At 42.6% G+C, this 15,494-nt stretch overlaps 2 protein-coding genes across 2 annotated transcripts in view; both read left to right on the top strand.

Annotated features, from left to right (window-relative positions):
* The window catches only part of LOC142050762 (histone H4), a 223,180-nt gene that overhangs the window by 205,962 nt on the left and 1,724 nt on the right, over positions 1 to 15,494 (top strand). The gene's annotated exons all lie outside the window — the stretch shown is intronic.
* On the top strand, positions 185 to 1,711 carry LOC142050586 (histone H3). The gene has a single exon (XM_075079375.1). It carries the CDS (start codon positions 776 to 778, stop codon positions 1,184 to 1,186), a length of 411 nt encoding a protein of 136 aa, XP_074935476.1. The 5' UTR covers positions 185 to 775; the 3' UTR covers positions 1,187 to 1,711.

Genomic DNA, 15,494 nt, shown 5'->3' with positions numbered 1-15,494 from the left:
TTGGCCGCAGCCTGTGAGGCTTGTTTACAAGGAGGGCTCTGTAGGGATAAGGTTGTGTATGTGCGATATTTAGAAGGCAATGTTTCATTAAGTTTTTCATGCCACGTGCAGAAGTGAAATGGTATAGAAAAAAATTTTATTAGTCTCCGAGATCTCACATAGAAGTGGCGTAGTTTTTTATGTCACGTATTTAATGGCGAATAAGAGCAGCAGAATAAAGAGGTTCCTCATAACTCTTTGAGTGCCGACGTAATTGGAGAAGACGCGTCAAGAAGAAGGCATGTTTAAAAAAAAAAACTTATCAAGAGCGCTTTATAGAACTTCAGGTGGCGCGGGATGTGTAGGGAAGGCTCGTTTTCCGAAAAATCCTTTTGCCAGGAGGCTGCAACGCCGGCTGCCCCGGACAGAGGCGGCCATAAAAGCGCCTGCTGCGGGGCCGGAGCCAGGGCGCCGCACCCAGGGCCGGGCGATGCCGCCGCCGGCCCCGCTCGGCCGCTGGAGCGGAGGCGGAGGGAGCTGAGGGGCGAGAGCGCCATCGCCAACCACGCGGGGGGGAGGTGGTGGTGCTGGGGTGTTGCGGGCGGGAAGGGGTCGTTCCCCCCCCGCTACCCCCCACCACCGTTCGGCGGGCTTTTCAAATCCTTCCCGTTGTCCAATGGAATTTGCGCGTTTCCGCCGGCCAATCACAGGGCGGTGGTGGCTATAAGTAGCGGGCCCCGCTACTGCCTTTCGCACAGCTTCTCCTGGGTTGCTGTGGGGCTTTGTTCCGCGGGAGATGGCGCGCACGAAGCAGACGGCGCGTAAGTCGACGGGCGGGAAGGCGCCCCGCAAGCAGCTGGCCACCAAGGCGGCCCGCAAGAGCGCGCCGGCCACGGGCGGCGTGAAGAAGCCGCACCGGTACCGGCCCGGCACGGTGGCGCTGCGCGAGATCCGGCGCTACCAGAAGTCGACGGAGCTGCTCATCCGCAAGCTGCCCTTCCAGCGGCTGGTGCGCGAGATCGCGCAGGACTTCAAGACCGACCTGCGCTTCCAGAGCTCGGCCGTGATGGCGCTGCAGGAGGCGAGCGAGGCCTACCTGGTCGGGCTCTTCGAGGACACCAACCTCTGCGCCATCCACGCCAAGCGCGTCACCATCATGCCCAAGGACATCCAGCTGGCCCGGCGCATCCGCGGCGAGCGCGCTTAAGCTGCTAGTAATCGCATCTTCAGACTATCGAAAACCCAAAGGCTCTTTTAAGAGCCACCACAAGGCCACTAGAAAGAGCTGTAAACTCTAAGTCCTGTGTAGGAAGTGATTTCCACCTCCCCCGTTCTTTAAAGGTTCCGTTATAGTGACCGAGAGCCCGTATCTCACCAAGTAAGTATTGAAATGCTCAAGTCATGTTTCAAAGGGGTTTGAAAGGGTCCCGGCCGTAAAGAGTGTCGTGGGGTAAATTCCTGTAGAGGTGATCGTATCTGGTTGGGGTGAAAATTTTCTATAAGTTTTTTCCCAGGGCTGACTTTTTACCTATTAAGGAAGAAGCCGTAATATTCGCCTTTGCCCTTCTAAAGGGGAAGAGATCACCTGTAAATACATATCTTTTTATAAATGCATATATATTTTTTTTCTGTTTTTGTGTCTTATAAGCGTTCGTAGAAACTTGCTGAATTTGCAAAGGTGCCTTTACAGAGCTCTGAGCTCTCGATTAGAAGTAATTATATCGTAAATGCCTCTTGCTGCACTGCGTTTGCTTTATGTTCTTATGGTAAAAACATTACGGTTTATTGTCCCGACAGGAATATTGTGGTTTTTTTCCTGCAAACTCTTTTTTTTTTTTGGTGGTTTGTTTGTTTTTTTTTTTTTCCCCCGAGGTGGGAAGGTGTTTTGTTTCTGAAGTCGGACTGAGCCCTTTCCTGCCCCGCCAGGAAAGGCACTCAGTGGGTAGTTTTCCCCGTCCTTTATCACTCGTTGTCTGTCCCTGTCGGGAGCGACGTCCCCCTTTAGCCCTTCTCAAGGATTTCTCTTTTATTCCGGAGATAAATGTTCTGTTTCCGAAGTGAGCTGGGGGAAGGGTGACGGCAAGGGTTGTTTCTGGGACTACTGTTTTCGAGAGAAGTGTGCTTTCTGCTAGTGTCTTCTCTGGGCCACACTCGTGGCATCCTGGATGGGTGTGGGTGTCCTGCCCAAATGATTAGGGACGCCCATCGAGAAAATTTATCCCAATCTTTGTTTAGGCTCCTGGAAATATTTGTTGAACTGAGCACAGATGAAGTGTTTTTGGAGGAGTAAGAGTGATTAAAAACTGACACCGAGTACAGAATTATCGTTAAATGGAGACATTTCCCTATCCGTCGTATTCAGTGATTATTTCTCTTTCTTTTGCGAGCCCATCAGGAAAACGGGCTTTCTCCCTGCCTAAGTTTAGCTGTACAACCGCTTGCCCTCCCAATCAATAGATCTGTAATAGGTGCCTGAAAAGTATAGATTTCTGAAACTATCTCTGACTTTCCGTCTCCTTTCTGTTTTTTTTTTTTTTTTAATATATTGCAGGCCGTTTTATGTAACTTGGGGAGCTTGCTGTTCCATTGAAGTATTGGAAATAATGTCTCTTTAGCTTTCAATGATACAAATGAGTAGCTGTGCCTTTAAGAAACTGAACTGAATACAGCCACCATTTAAACTTAGAAACGAGGAGCCAGCGAGAATTGCTTAGAGGAAATAGTTCTTTTAGTAAGCTTAAAACTGCAAGACTCTTGCTTTTCTATGAATTGCCGATAGGCTTCATCTTCAGAAATCTTCCTTTCTCTGTGTCAGGAGCTTGGACTCTGCAGCAAAATCTGACCAATCAAGTGCCTCCACACACCATTTTCTTTCCCGTGTTTTTCTCACTTTCAGCCATTTTCTGTTACTTTACCTCGGAGGGGTAAAACGGAGTGGGGAAAGGTATCGGGAACAGTACTTCTGGGAATTAAGACACTATGTGATTCACCCTTCCTCCCCCCCCTCCCCCGCCCCCTTATTTGTTCATTAACATAGGATTTCTGTTTTTCAGAACAATTTTTTCTTCAGTAGATGATTACCAGTGTAACTGCAGAACTGAGTCTTAGTGAAAGCAAGCTCACTTCCTGTTATTGTCTGTGATATTGAGTGATCTATTTGCTTATCTAACCCTGTTTACATATGTTTATGATAAACTTAAATCAAGTAAAATAGCTAGTTTTAATATTTCATATAGTGGGTATTTAATATCTTATATAAGTCAAGGGTCAGAATACTTAGACTTCAGCGGAAGTTTGGGTCAAAAATGTTTTTCTGCATGCTCAAGAAAAATAATTTTTGAGGAGTGAGAAAGGGAAACAGATTTTACTGGTCTTAATCTCTATCGTTTTTCTTCTAGTCTTTTGAAGACCTTGGACTATTTTAATAAATATAGTATTACTTGGACTCATTCTGAGAATTGCGTGCTTGAATCAGAAAAAGCACTAACACTCCATCAGTTGAACAGATGTGTAAGGCTACTTTGCAGGAAGGGTAAACTCATATGAACATTAAATTATAATGTCTGAGTCTGAAGTATTTTTGGGGTATAACACATTATGAAAGGACACTAATAATAACCTATCGTAGCTTGTCCTTGTGGACCAGGCTAGTAATTAGCAAGAATTTACTTTGTGGATTCTGAAGTGTGTTACAGCTGCGGATAGTGGTAATAATGATATGGAGAATAGTGGTAGATTCAGCTTATCAAGTGGACTTTTCTCTTCCCTCCTTACAAAAGTGATAAATCCTCTCTGGAACTGTATCGGTTTGCATATAGTGTTGAATCATTTATCTATGAAAGAGCAACCACAGAAATCCCAAATCAGATGTAGGTTGGGGAAAAATAAATCCTTTCATAATAAAAGCTGATATTAAGAATATTTAATTGTGGGGTTTTTTTTGAGCAAAGATAAATTATTTAAGGAATTGATAAACATCTTGCACTTGCAATAACTAAAACAAAAAAATATAATGAATGAGAAACTGTCTATGGCAAATTCAGTTTTATTTATGTGATGTAACACTTCTTTGCCTTAACTTGGTGCAAGATTTACTCTCACTCTGAGTTAGGAAAAGTGTGGAGGCTCCTCTAGTACTAGCAAGGTCCAGCATCATTTTTGTGCTTTCTGCAGGAGAGCCTGAGCTAATGAATAGTGCCAGGTAGTAGCCAGATATCTGCAAGACCAGTGTGCTGACGAGCTGAGGGCTGGCTTGCAAACTGCAGGTGCTTTGCCCTGTGTGGCTGCTGGTAATCATGTAAGGTGCTTTTGCAGGTGACTTTAGATGCTCAGTGAGATATTTGGCTAAGATTGTTCCTTGCCGGTTAGCTATCCTCCATGAGTGATCTGGCACTCTGTGTATGATCTGGCTCAAATCATTGCTTGGAACTTAAACAATAATACCTCCTGTCAGTCCAATGGGTAAGATGGAGCATAACCACTGAGGTCCCAGTGAAATACTTCCTTTTATCAGACACGTGTAAAAGGTCTAAAAGCATTGATTCAGGGAATAAATAAACGTTACTAATGCAATCTAGTGTAGCTCAACAACTGTTGGGGCCTGGAGCCAAAACTTAGCCAGGATAATGAGGTAGCTTTGGGCTGTAAGATAACAGGAACAGCCTGCATGATGACTACAGCTTGTTGCTTTGGGGGAGTCAAAAGTCTTCAAGACAAGAAGCGCCTAAACAAAGTTACGATGATATTTGACCTTAAGAAAAGCAGATGTACAGAACCATAAAGATAAGGACACTGCAGAACTACCAAACTCCTGTCTGGAAACCACTTCATTATCCCTGAGGTTCCACTCAGAAGCACCCAGGACAAACAACTCAACAGCCTCACCACTGCCACTGTCGTAAGGGGCCTCGGGCAAGAATGCACTCAAGGACATAATCTTCACAAGCCTGATGGGGAACATCCTGGGGGGATGCAAACAACCTAGCAGCAGGCACCAGTCGAAACCAAGACAAAAGGAACTAAGGACATCTCCATCTAGATAGTCAGAACACCAGCTGAAAGCAACACACCTTACAATACACTCTGACAAGATTACTCGATGGGCCCACTCGTGACCATATGTGGAAGAAGGGACTTAAAACGGATGGGTAATTCAGATGCAAATATTAAATTAGTTACAGAAAATCTAATGCATATGCATATAACTAAGCAATATAAGCTTTATCCATCATGACTTGCGGGGTTCGAGTTAGGAGGTGTGATCCCTCTTGCACCCAGCGCTGCAATAAACATACCTGCTTATAACTGTCCGTGAGTTGTACAGTTCATTTCCGTGCCTCAGCATCTTTCTAGAACAAAAATATTTGAAACAGCCGTAGCCGGTACTCATTAGTTTCTGGAAAACTCTGAACAGATATGTCCATATGAAAAAAAAAAAAAAACAAAACAGGTGATGTTTTCATTTGAATTAACTATTGTAAAAACTTTGTAAAGTTCATAATGGTGGCTTCAGTGCAAGCCAATAGGTAAAGATAAATCCTAAACATCCTATCACATTCTTCTCATTTGCAAGCCCCACTTCTGTGCTGCCTCACAAACGAATCACCTGTTGATTACTGTCTTCAGTAATCACAACCAGGGAAGTCTGAGCTCACCCAGCCTCAGGTCTCCTAGGAACCTGGGCAGTACTGCCTTGCTGCATCCTTTCTTCTCTCTCGCTTTCATGTAATGTACCTTCAGCTGCATATAAACATCTTTTAGACTGCAGATGTAGAAACATCACTGTCACAACAGTATGAACATTTACAGAGTTTTCATATATATAGGTGAGCTTTAGGAAGTACTGTTAGATACTATGAAGTGATATTGAAATGGGAAGCTGTCAGCAAAGCTGTTACTGAAATAAAAATGACTAATAGTAAAAAGGCAGTCTACTGAAAGAGCATAATACATAAACGAACATAAACCAAATTTGATTAAAAACAGCTAGTAGTTGAAAAATTTAACTCAGTTTGATACCTTGGCTTTGAGAGGAAAACTCTTCTGACTATAAAATGGTGGTGTTATAGTGTTCTGTATATTGTAAAGGACATGTTGCTCTAGAAATTCTAAAACTGTGATGCCGTGAAAAGTCAAAATCAGGACTCAATAGTCTGAATGACTATTAAGCAGGTATTCTTTATTGCAGTGCTGGATGCACAGGGGATCATTCCTCCTAACGTGCGTGCTGCGAGTCATGATGGACAAATCTTATATTGCTCAGTTATATAACTGATCATTAGATATATCATATAGTTATATAACATATGCATTAGATTTCATTGCATCTTAATTATATTAAGAATTAATTATAATACTTGCATCTTAATTACTCATGCGTTTTAAGTCCCTAGGAGCACCTGAAGAGGTATCAGGTGGTCTCTGGTGGTCCCTAGTGGTTTGTTCAAGGGGTGGGTTTTTGTGTCCTTTCTATGAACGCTGAGTCCTTCTTCCGCATATGGTCACGAGTGGGCCCATCGAGTAATCTTGTCAGAGTGTATTGTAAGGTGTGTTGCTTTCAGCTGGTGTTCTGACTATCTAGATGGAGATGTCCTTAGTTCCTTTTGTCTTGGTTTCGACTGGTGCCTGCTGCTAGGTTGTTTGCATCCCCCCAGGATGTTCCCCGTCAGGCTTGTGAAGATTATGTCCTTGAGTGCATTCTTGCCCGAGGCCCCTTACGACAGTGGCAGTGGTGAGGCTGTTGAGTTGTTTGTCCTGGGTGCTTCTGAGTGGAACCTCAGGGATTTCGAGGTGGTTTCCAGACAGGAGTTTGGTGACATTGCAGTACTGCAGATGATATCTTCTGGTAGGAGTTTGGTAGTTCTGCAGTGTCCTTATCTTTATGGTTCTGTACATCTGCATCGTAAACTTTGTTTAGGCGCTTCTTGTCTTGAAGACTTTTGACTCCCCCAAAGCAACAAGCTTTAGTCACAACAGCTCTAACTGTATCAACTGGCTCCAACAAGGATTTCCATGTTTTTTAAAAAGTTAGGGAAATATAACACGGTATAGACTACAAAAAACTGTAGCACGTACTGCTTGCCAGTGTCACCAAAATCGGGAATAAACCTTGTAACACCCAGGTAGTGTTAAAAGGCAGGCGTTCTTCATTTATGGCACCAGATGCACAGAGGATTCCTCCACCTAACGTGCATCCCTTACACACCCTTTCCATGTGATTTATCTAGAGCAAAAATATACATATTAATCTTATCCATACATATTCAGTATTATTCTCTTTGGTGATTGGCACAAACTTGCTCGCTTCACATGTAAATTATTGCGCAGGCTCAGTTGTCCTTTCCCATTCTTCTCTTTTGAGTAGGTGGTATTACTTGGGTCGGTGGTCCATGAGTCGGTGGTCATGATTTTCCCCTGCAGGAATTACCTCTTACCTACTTGGCTCTTAATCTTGGGAGTTCTGGCCAGTTTTCTCAGTCCACTACATGAAACCACATTTTGTCATCCTCTTCTGACAGAAACACATTGTCTATTGTTTCATTCGCATTAATGATTACCCAGAGACTAAAATACAGATCAAGGAATACACTGATTTGTACACTCCATGTCCCCAGACTTAATGTCTGCTTGGATAGGGCTGTACCAGGAGTATAGCAACATCCATGGTTGGTTAATTCCATCACCCTGGTTACACCAGCACATAGAGTTCTTTGTAATGTGAAAGTCCAGGAAATGAGACACTTCTAGCCTCTCTAATCTCCTTTATCAATGGGCATATATGTCCATTGTCATATAGGAATAACACTGTGGCAAAGTCCCTAAGCATGCCAATTGCAGTCTGTGTGAAAACTCTCACTTCCCACAGTAGGATTGTCCTAAGGTGCTAGGTGACAGTACTGAGCTGCAGTGTGCAGCATTGCTACGAGGGGCACCTTCCTGACTTTTGGTGAACACTTCACTATTCTGTAACTGCTACACTCTGAAGCCTCAACCTCTCTCAGAAGAGTGGTGGGTTTTACCAGTCTGGTGAGTACTCGTAAAACATTAATAACTGAAATAGTGATTATGTGAAAAAAAAAAAATATTCACATTTGTCCAGAATTGGACACACACAGAGACAGGACAACACAAAAAAAAAATCAAACACACACAAAAAAACCCCACCAAAAAACCACAAACTATAACACCAAAAAAACCCAACCTTCAACCCTCCAATTTCCAGAGCTCTGGAAATAGGTAGCATATGCAAGCACCAGAAAGAACAGAAGAATAGCTGTAAATATGCAGGGTGTCAATTGTACCTGATAGCAGATAATCAAGATCTGGAAATATCTACCTGCAGCTTGTCTGAGACACCCAGGCTGTGAAAACAAAGCACAGCATAAAACAAGGCACAGTATAAGCTAAAGCAATTGAGAGAAGATAAGAGGAAGATAACAATCAGTCTTGGACCTATAAGATGTTCGGCTATGGAGACAACGACAACGGTGAGTAAATTTTTAATGGTCACAGAAGTGTTAAAAGGTTGGAGAGACAATAGAATTTGTTAGCTTCTAAACTGCACAATAGGCCGTTCAAAGGTGAACACCTTGTAGCCAAGACCTCCCCCTCCCTGGAGACCTGCTGAGGGCCCACAGAGAGCATTCCTTGTCTTGCTGTCCCTACAAGTGATACCGGCCTGCCCACTTGGAAACTTACCTGGTGTTTTGAGTGTGTGTGTATTTGAGGATGCATGAGTGAAATCACTTTTGCTTTAAAATAAAAATGCCTTCCCTTCCTTGTATGTTCTTGCACTGAGCTTTGCTGCAGCACATCAGTGTTTAGGCGGTGTGTGGGTGTGTGGGGGTTCCCCCCCCATTTTCTCAACGTTAGTGAATAGTTAACACAACTAGTTCTTTCTCAATGAGTAGCTGGCTTTCAGGCAGCGATAATGTATGGCTTCAGTTCCAGAACTCATTCCCTGTCTTACAGGTTGTTTTACCCGCAAGCACTGTGGCAAGTTGCTAGCACAGGACTCAAAGATGCTGAAGAAAGTATGTTACTGGGCTTGATCACCCCATCTTTATACATGAGTACAGACTGTACTATGCTGGGCTATGTTGTCTGTTTGAAACAGTTGTACCAAAAACTTGAGTCTGTTACCTGGTGTGCATCACCCAATTTCTGCATAGTCAAGCTATTTTCCTTTACTATGTAAATTTGGAGATATGGGGTGCAAGGTACAAACAGCACACCGTTAGTGTAATTATACACAAGATATCAACATATTTATTAATCTAATACATATTCATTTTTATTCTGTTAAATGACTGGTTAAGATTCTTTGCCTACCATGTAAATAACTATGCATGCCACTATGATTTTTTGAGACCTTTATTTCCTTAACCTTTTGGGTCAGAAGGCTTCTTGAGCCGGTGGTCTTTGAGTCAGTGGTCATGATCTCCCCCTGCTGGAATTACCTTTCCTTGAGTTTCACTTAAATTTGGCAACACTAAGCAGTCCTTCATAGCCATTAGCAAAGCAGACTATCATTCATTTTCGGGTTTTTGTTCTGAGACAGACAGATCTTGTTTTACTATGCCATAGTATTGTTCGGGTGAAGTCAGTTAAATTAAACTTTGTCGATGTCAAAATAACTGATGCACTTGTAGAGATTAAATACAGTCAAGATATTGCTCAAATCTGCTCTGCGCTCTTTTCACTGCTATTTGCTCTTTATCTGGATTAATTGCTAAACATTTCTGAAGACCTTCCAAAATTTCCTTGCAGGCCTGCCCCATATCATGAATATTTGATATAGTTATGAGCATTCCCCTTCTCTCTGCACCTCCATTTTCGTATGTTATCCTAAGCACACTGCTCTGATCTATCAGGAATGGAACAGTGAAGCTATACAAAATGCTGGCCTGTAACAGCTTCAGTATGTGAGGCCATTAAGATGGAGGAAACTTTTCCAGAGGACATATGAGATAATTTTCAATCAGTGTTCAGTATGGTCCCATGGATTTTTAGCACAGTATGCCAATGTTGTTATGTACATGTAGATGCATGGTGTAAGAAGCATGATGGAAAAGGGAAGGATGGTTTCTGTGACACAGCCTTTCAGGAACAGCCGAAAATCAAATGCTCTGAATGCTTTTGTGACCAGGGTGATGGAATTAACCAACCATGGATGTTGCTATACTCCTTGTACAGCCTTATCCAACTGGACATTAAGTCTGGGGACATGGAGTGTACAAATCAGTGTATTCTTTGATCTGTATTTTAGTCTCTGGGTAATCATTAATGCAAACAAAACAATAGACAATGTGTTTCTGTAGAACCCCTCTTTTAAGGCTCAAAGCATAATTTTTAGGTCCCAAACCCTCACTTTTTAGGTCCAAACCTCTGTTTTAAGGACTAAAGCCTCATTTTTAGGTAGTAATGATTCAAGGAATAAATAGTCAAACGTTACAAATGCAGTCTAGTGCAGCTCAACAAATGTTGGGGCCCAGAGCCAAAACTTAGCCAGGATAATGAGGTAGCCTTAACAGGAACAGCTTGCACTGATGACTAGAACTTGTTGCCTTGGGGGAATCAGAAAGGCTGCAAGATAAGAAGTGCCTAAACAAAGTTACGATGATATCTGACCTTAAGAAAAGCAGATGTACAGAACCATAAAGATAAGGAACAGCAGAGCAAACACTAAACCAGAACAGACCATCCCGCAAGGACAGTATATACGTAATCTTAGAACTGAGTTTGCGTGAAAGCAAGGGTTAACTAGCGGACACAGTGAAGAAGAGTATATCCTTCATCCAGAGACCCCTGAGGACCTCCAGGAGACACCAACAGGCATGCGTGAATTACATTTGCATATGATGATGAGTATGTATATCTTTTATTGGAAAACTAATGAATATGTATCTAGAACATGTACTTAACCTGCACAATTAGATCTGACAGTATGCACGTTAGGTGGAGCGATCCCCTATGCATCTGGTGCCGTAAATAAAGAATGCCTGCCTTTTAACACTACATTGGTATTATGAGGTTTGCTCCCGACTTCGGTGACACTTTCAGAATGAATTCAGACTAGTGATAGTCCATGAAAAGCAGGTGAGATCCGTGCTGTACCAATGCAATGATAAGTAGGATTTGAGAATTTCTGTATGCTTTGCTGCAGTCAACCAACTCACTGTAAAAATCACTGTTGCAGTAATGTTAAAGGACTGCTAAGCAAAGAACCATGTTAGCTACAATCTAAGTTAGTTATATAGTGAAATAAAACATTAAGAAAGGAGAAAGAAGGGGAAAAAAGCTAAATGAAGTATGGTGCTGGTTGTTGAAATGGAAATATTTTACTTATTTGTGCCAGTTTTGATCTCACTAGCCAGGGTCATCTGACAGGTTGGTTGGTTTTGTTTTTAGCGAAAAGGAATGTGTCCAGGAAAAAAACAATGAAGCTCACTTACATGGTTATGGACTAGCCCACTTCCAGGATTTTAAAAGTCTGAGAGGTAACTATACAGACACCAAAGAAAATGCAGGGGATGCCCACACTCTCAGGCTATTTTGGTAATCTTGAACTAGGCCAATATGACACACAAGTTTCACCAGACCAAACATGTCATCTCACCTCCCCATCCTATGACTGAAAACTGTAAGAGTCAGCAGCATTGTTGTTCTTTCACTGCTTGTTTAGGCAGGTGTGTGCAGCATTTGAGTTCACTTTGGGGCAGCACAAGTGTGGTTTATGCAAAAATAAAATCAACATCCATTTTAATGTGAAGTAGAATGATAGAATGGTTTGGGTTGGAAGAGACATTTAGAGGTCATTTATTCCAACCCCCCATGCACTGAGCAGGGACATCCCCACCTAGATCAGGTTGCTCAGAGCCCCGTCCAACCTGACCTTGAATGTTTCTAGGAATGGGACCTCCACTACCTCTTTAGGCAACCTGTTCCAGTGTTTCACCACCCTCACTGTGAAAAATTTCTTCCCTATATCCAGTCTAAATCTACCTTCTTTTACTTTGAAACCATTACCCCTTGTCCTGTCACAATAGGCCTTGCTAAAAAGGTTGCTCCATCTTTCCTATAGTTCCTCTTTAAGTACTGAAAACTCACAATAATGTCTCCCCACAGCCTTCTCTTCTCCAGGCTGAACAACCACAACTCTCTCAGCCTGTCCTCATAGGAAAGGTTTTCCATCCTTCCGATCATTTTTGTGGCCCTCCTCTGGAGCTGCTTTACAGTTCCATGTCCTTCCTGTGTTGAGGGCTCCAGAGGTGGACACAGTACTCCAGGTGGGGTGTCACCAGAGTGTAGCAGAGGGGCAGAATCACTTCCCTCGACCTGCTGGCCATGCTGCTTTTGATGCAGCCCAGGATACAGTTGGCCTTCTGGGCTGCAAGTGCACATCATTGGCTCATGTCCAGCTTCTTGTCCACCAGTACCCCCAAATCCTTCTCCACAGGGTTGCTTTTAATCCCTTCATCCCCCAGCCTGTATTGATATTGGGGGTTGCCCTGGCCCAGGTGCAGGACCTTGCACTTGGCCTTGTTGAACTTTATGAGGTTCTCACAGGCCCACCTCTCCAGCTTGTCTAGGTCTCTCTGGATGACATCCCATCCTTCTGGTGTGTCAACTGCACAGCTCAGCTTGGTGTCATCTGCAAATTTGGTGAGGACAGACATGATCTTGCTGTCTATGTCATTGATGAAAATGTTAAACAGTGCTGGTCCCAGTATGGACCCCTGAGGGATACCACTTGTCACCAGTCTCCATCTGGACATTGAGCCATTGGCCACTACCCTCTGGATGTGACCATCCATCAGTTCCTTATCCACCAAACAGTTCACTCATCAAATCTATCTCTCCGGTTTAGAGAGAAGGATGCTGTGGGGGACCGTGTCAAAGGCCTTACAAAATTACAGATAGATGACATCCATTGCTCTTCCCTTGTCCACTGATGCAGTCACTCCATCACAGAAGGCCACTAGGTTGGTGAGGCAGGAGTTGCCCTTCGTGAAGCCATGCTGGTTCCCTTGGATCTCCTCCCTGTCCTCCATGTGCCTTAGCATAGATTCTAGGAGGAACTGTTCTATGATCTTCCTTGGCACAGGGGTAAGGCTGACAGGACAGGAGTTCCCCAGGTCCTCCTTTCTACCCTTTATAAGATGGGCACAGTGTTTCCCTTCTTCCAGTCACCAGGGTCTTCACCCCACTGCCATGACTTTTCAAATATGATGGAGAGTGGCTCAGCAACTACATCAGCCAGTTCCCTCAGGACTCTGGGATGCATCTTATCAGGTCCCATAGGCTTGTGTACGTTCACATTCCTCAGGTGGTCACAACCAGATCTTCTCTTACAGTGGGAGGGGAACCCCTGGTCCCCATCTTGCGGTCCATCGAATCAGGAGGGGTGAGGAGAGAGCTTACCAGTGAAGCCTGAGGCAAAAAAGTTGCTGAGTACCTTAGCCTCCTCCTCATCTGTTGACACACTGTCACCATTCTTGTTCCTCTGGGGGTACACTTTCTTTAACCTGCCTTTTTGTGTTTGACATACCTGTAGAAGCCCTTCTTTATTATTCTTCATGTTCCTAGCTGAATTCAGCTCTAGCTGTGCCTTGACCCTCCTGACCCCATCCCTACACCACCGGGCAGTGTCCCTGTACTCTTCCCAGGATACCTGTCCCTGCTTCCACCGTCTGTGCAGTTCCCTCTTGCTCTTTAGTTTGACCAGCATGTCTCAACTCAGCCAGTAGTCAGTACTGATTACATGAGAACCAAACAGCAATTGTTAGATGTGTATATATGTGCATGTGTATACATAGTTATTATACATTTTCTGACACCTGTAACTTTAGACATAGCCCAAATAAAAAGTCCTTAATTTGCTCCTATAAAAATTGTCCAGCTGGATGGCCCTGGAATGTATGGCGCTAAGACAACATAAGAAGTATTTCAAAATACATTGTACTTTATGAACATTTGTACACATTGTCTTTTAAGAACCTTTCCAAATACTGATACTTTGTATCCTCGAGTTTTGGAGGTTTGGGTTTTGTTACTCTCTCTCTCCACACACACCCACCCCCCCCCCCCAATATCACTTAAGGGTTACTATTTATTAGCTATTTAACAAACAGTACAGTTTCCAGTTCCCACTAATTCAGCACACTGTCCCAGTAGAGATGCAGAACACCACTGCTATACTGTACGGCACAGCTGCCCTCGCCTATGTGCCCCAGAAATGTAAAGCAGAGCTCCCAGAGCTTCACTGAGACCTTCCATAAGGCTCCCCCAGGTGCTTGCTCTTGCAAAAGGGATGGAATTGTACCCTTTCTCCTCCTTGAGATACTGTTCCATAACTGTTTCATTTATCCATCAATCCTATGGATATCTTTACTTAACGTTCTGTTTTGGGTTTTGGAGTTGCTAATTGCTTTTGCTTTGTAAATATAAGAGGTTTGTTTGACTGGAGGCTGACATGCTCATGCTAACAGATCTATCACTTAATTGTAGAAAACTAATTTAAATGTAGGAATCAAATAGAAAGCTGACTGGTGGTGTTTATAAGAAGGTGACTAGGCAGAAAAAACAAGAGGGCCTCGTATCAAGGAAAAAGAAAAATCAAATGGGCTGCGACACTTTCCTAAATGCCGTAGTCACTATTCCAAAACAGGTGGTTCCCTGAATTATAAAATAGATTCTGTCGGTAGATTTAAACAATTTCTTATATCTGCTGAGGAGGGAAACAGAAAAAGAGCTGAACGATAACAAAGATTTAAAGAAAAAAATCTGCTGTCCTATGTTACTGTGTTTGGAAAAAGTAATATATATATATAAAGATGTATATAAATAGATGTATTTTCTGAAATGCTAGCAATTTCCTTTTTGCACATATATCTAGTACACTTTCTAGTGGATGAAGGAGGGATGGTAAAGGGAAAGAACTGGGTACATTTATTACCCTTAAAAAGTGTGAGTCATTTTGTTTAATAAAAAAGAACGATGCAGAGGGGTGGGGGCTTGGTACAGAAAGACATTTTTTTTTCTGGTATCCAGAGAAATTACATAAAATTATGAAAGTGAAGAACTTTTATAGTGATATGACTTCTCAGAATATGAAAAATAAATGCAAATTAAAACAGAAACCACACCAAAACAAAATCCATGAGTTATCCATAAATTTTAATTTTCACAATTCTTGAAGGTATATTTCTGTTTATGTCAATATTTCTTTATTAAAATATCTCTATTTTATTATTGCTAAAATCGCTAGAAAGTTGTGAAAAAAATCTGTGCTGTTATGAGCAAGTACCACAATTTTTTTTTTTTTTAATTTTAAATTGGGCTTAATCTCAGTATAAATTAGTTTATTATTATCTGTTTCAGGGAGTAACGTTTATTATTTTGAGCAAGTCTGGCTTAACCTGGGAAAGTTAATAATAATATAATAATCTGTATTTTTCTTGGACCCATTAAGAATAAATGTAGCACTTGTATTCTATTTGACACGTGTTTAGAAA

This window comes from Phalacrocorax aristotelis, chromosome 1 (assembly GCF_949628215.1).
Source record: "Phalacrocorax aristotelis chromosome 1, bGulAri2.1, whole genome shotgun sequence".
NCBI classification, from domain to species: domain Eukaryota; kingdom Metazoa; phylum Chordata; class Aves; order Suliformes; family Phalacrocoracidae; genus Phalacrocorax; species Phalacrocorax aristotelis.
This window is presented reverse-complemented; position numbering and strand designations above follow the sequence as displayed.

What these genes read in the sequence shown, in the direction of transcription:
- LOC142050586 (XM_075079375.1), top strand. Translation starts at nt 776, where the DNA reads ATGGCGCGCACGAAGCAGACGGCGCGTAAGTCGACGGGCGGGAAGGCG.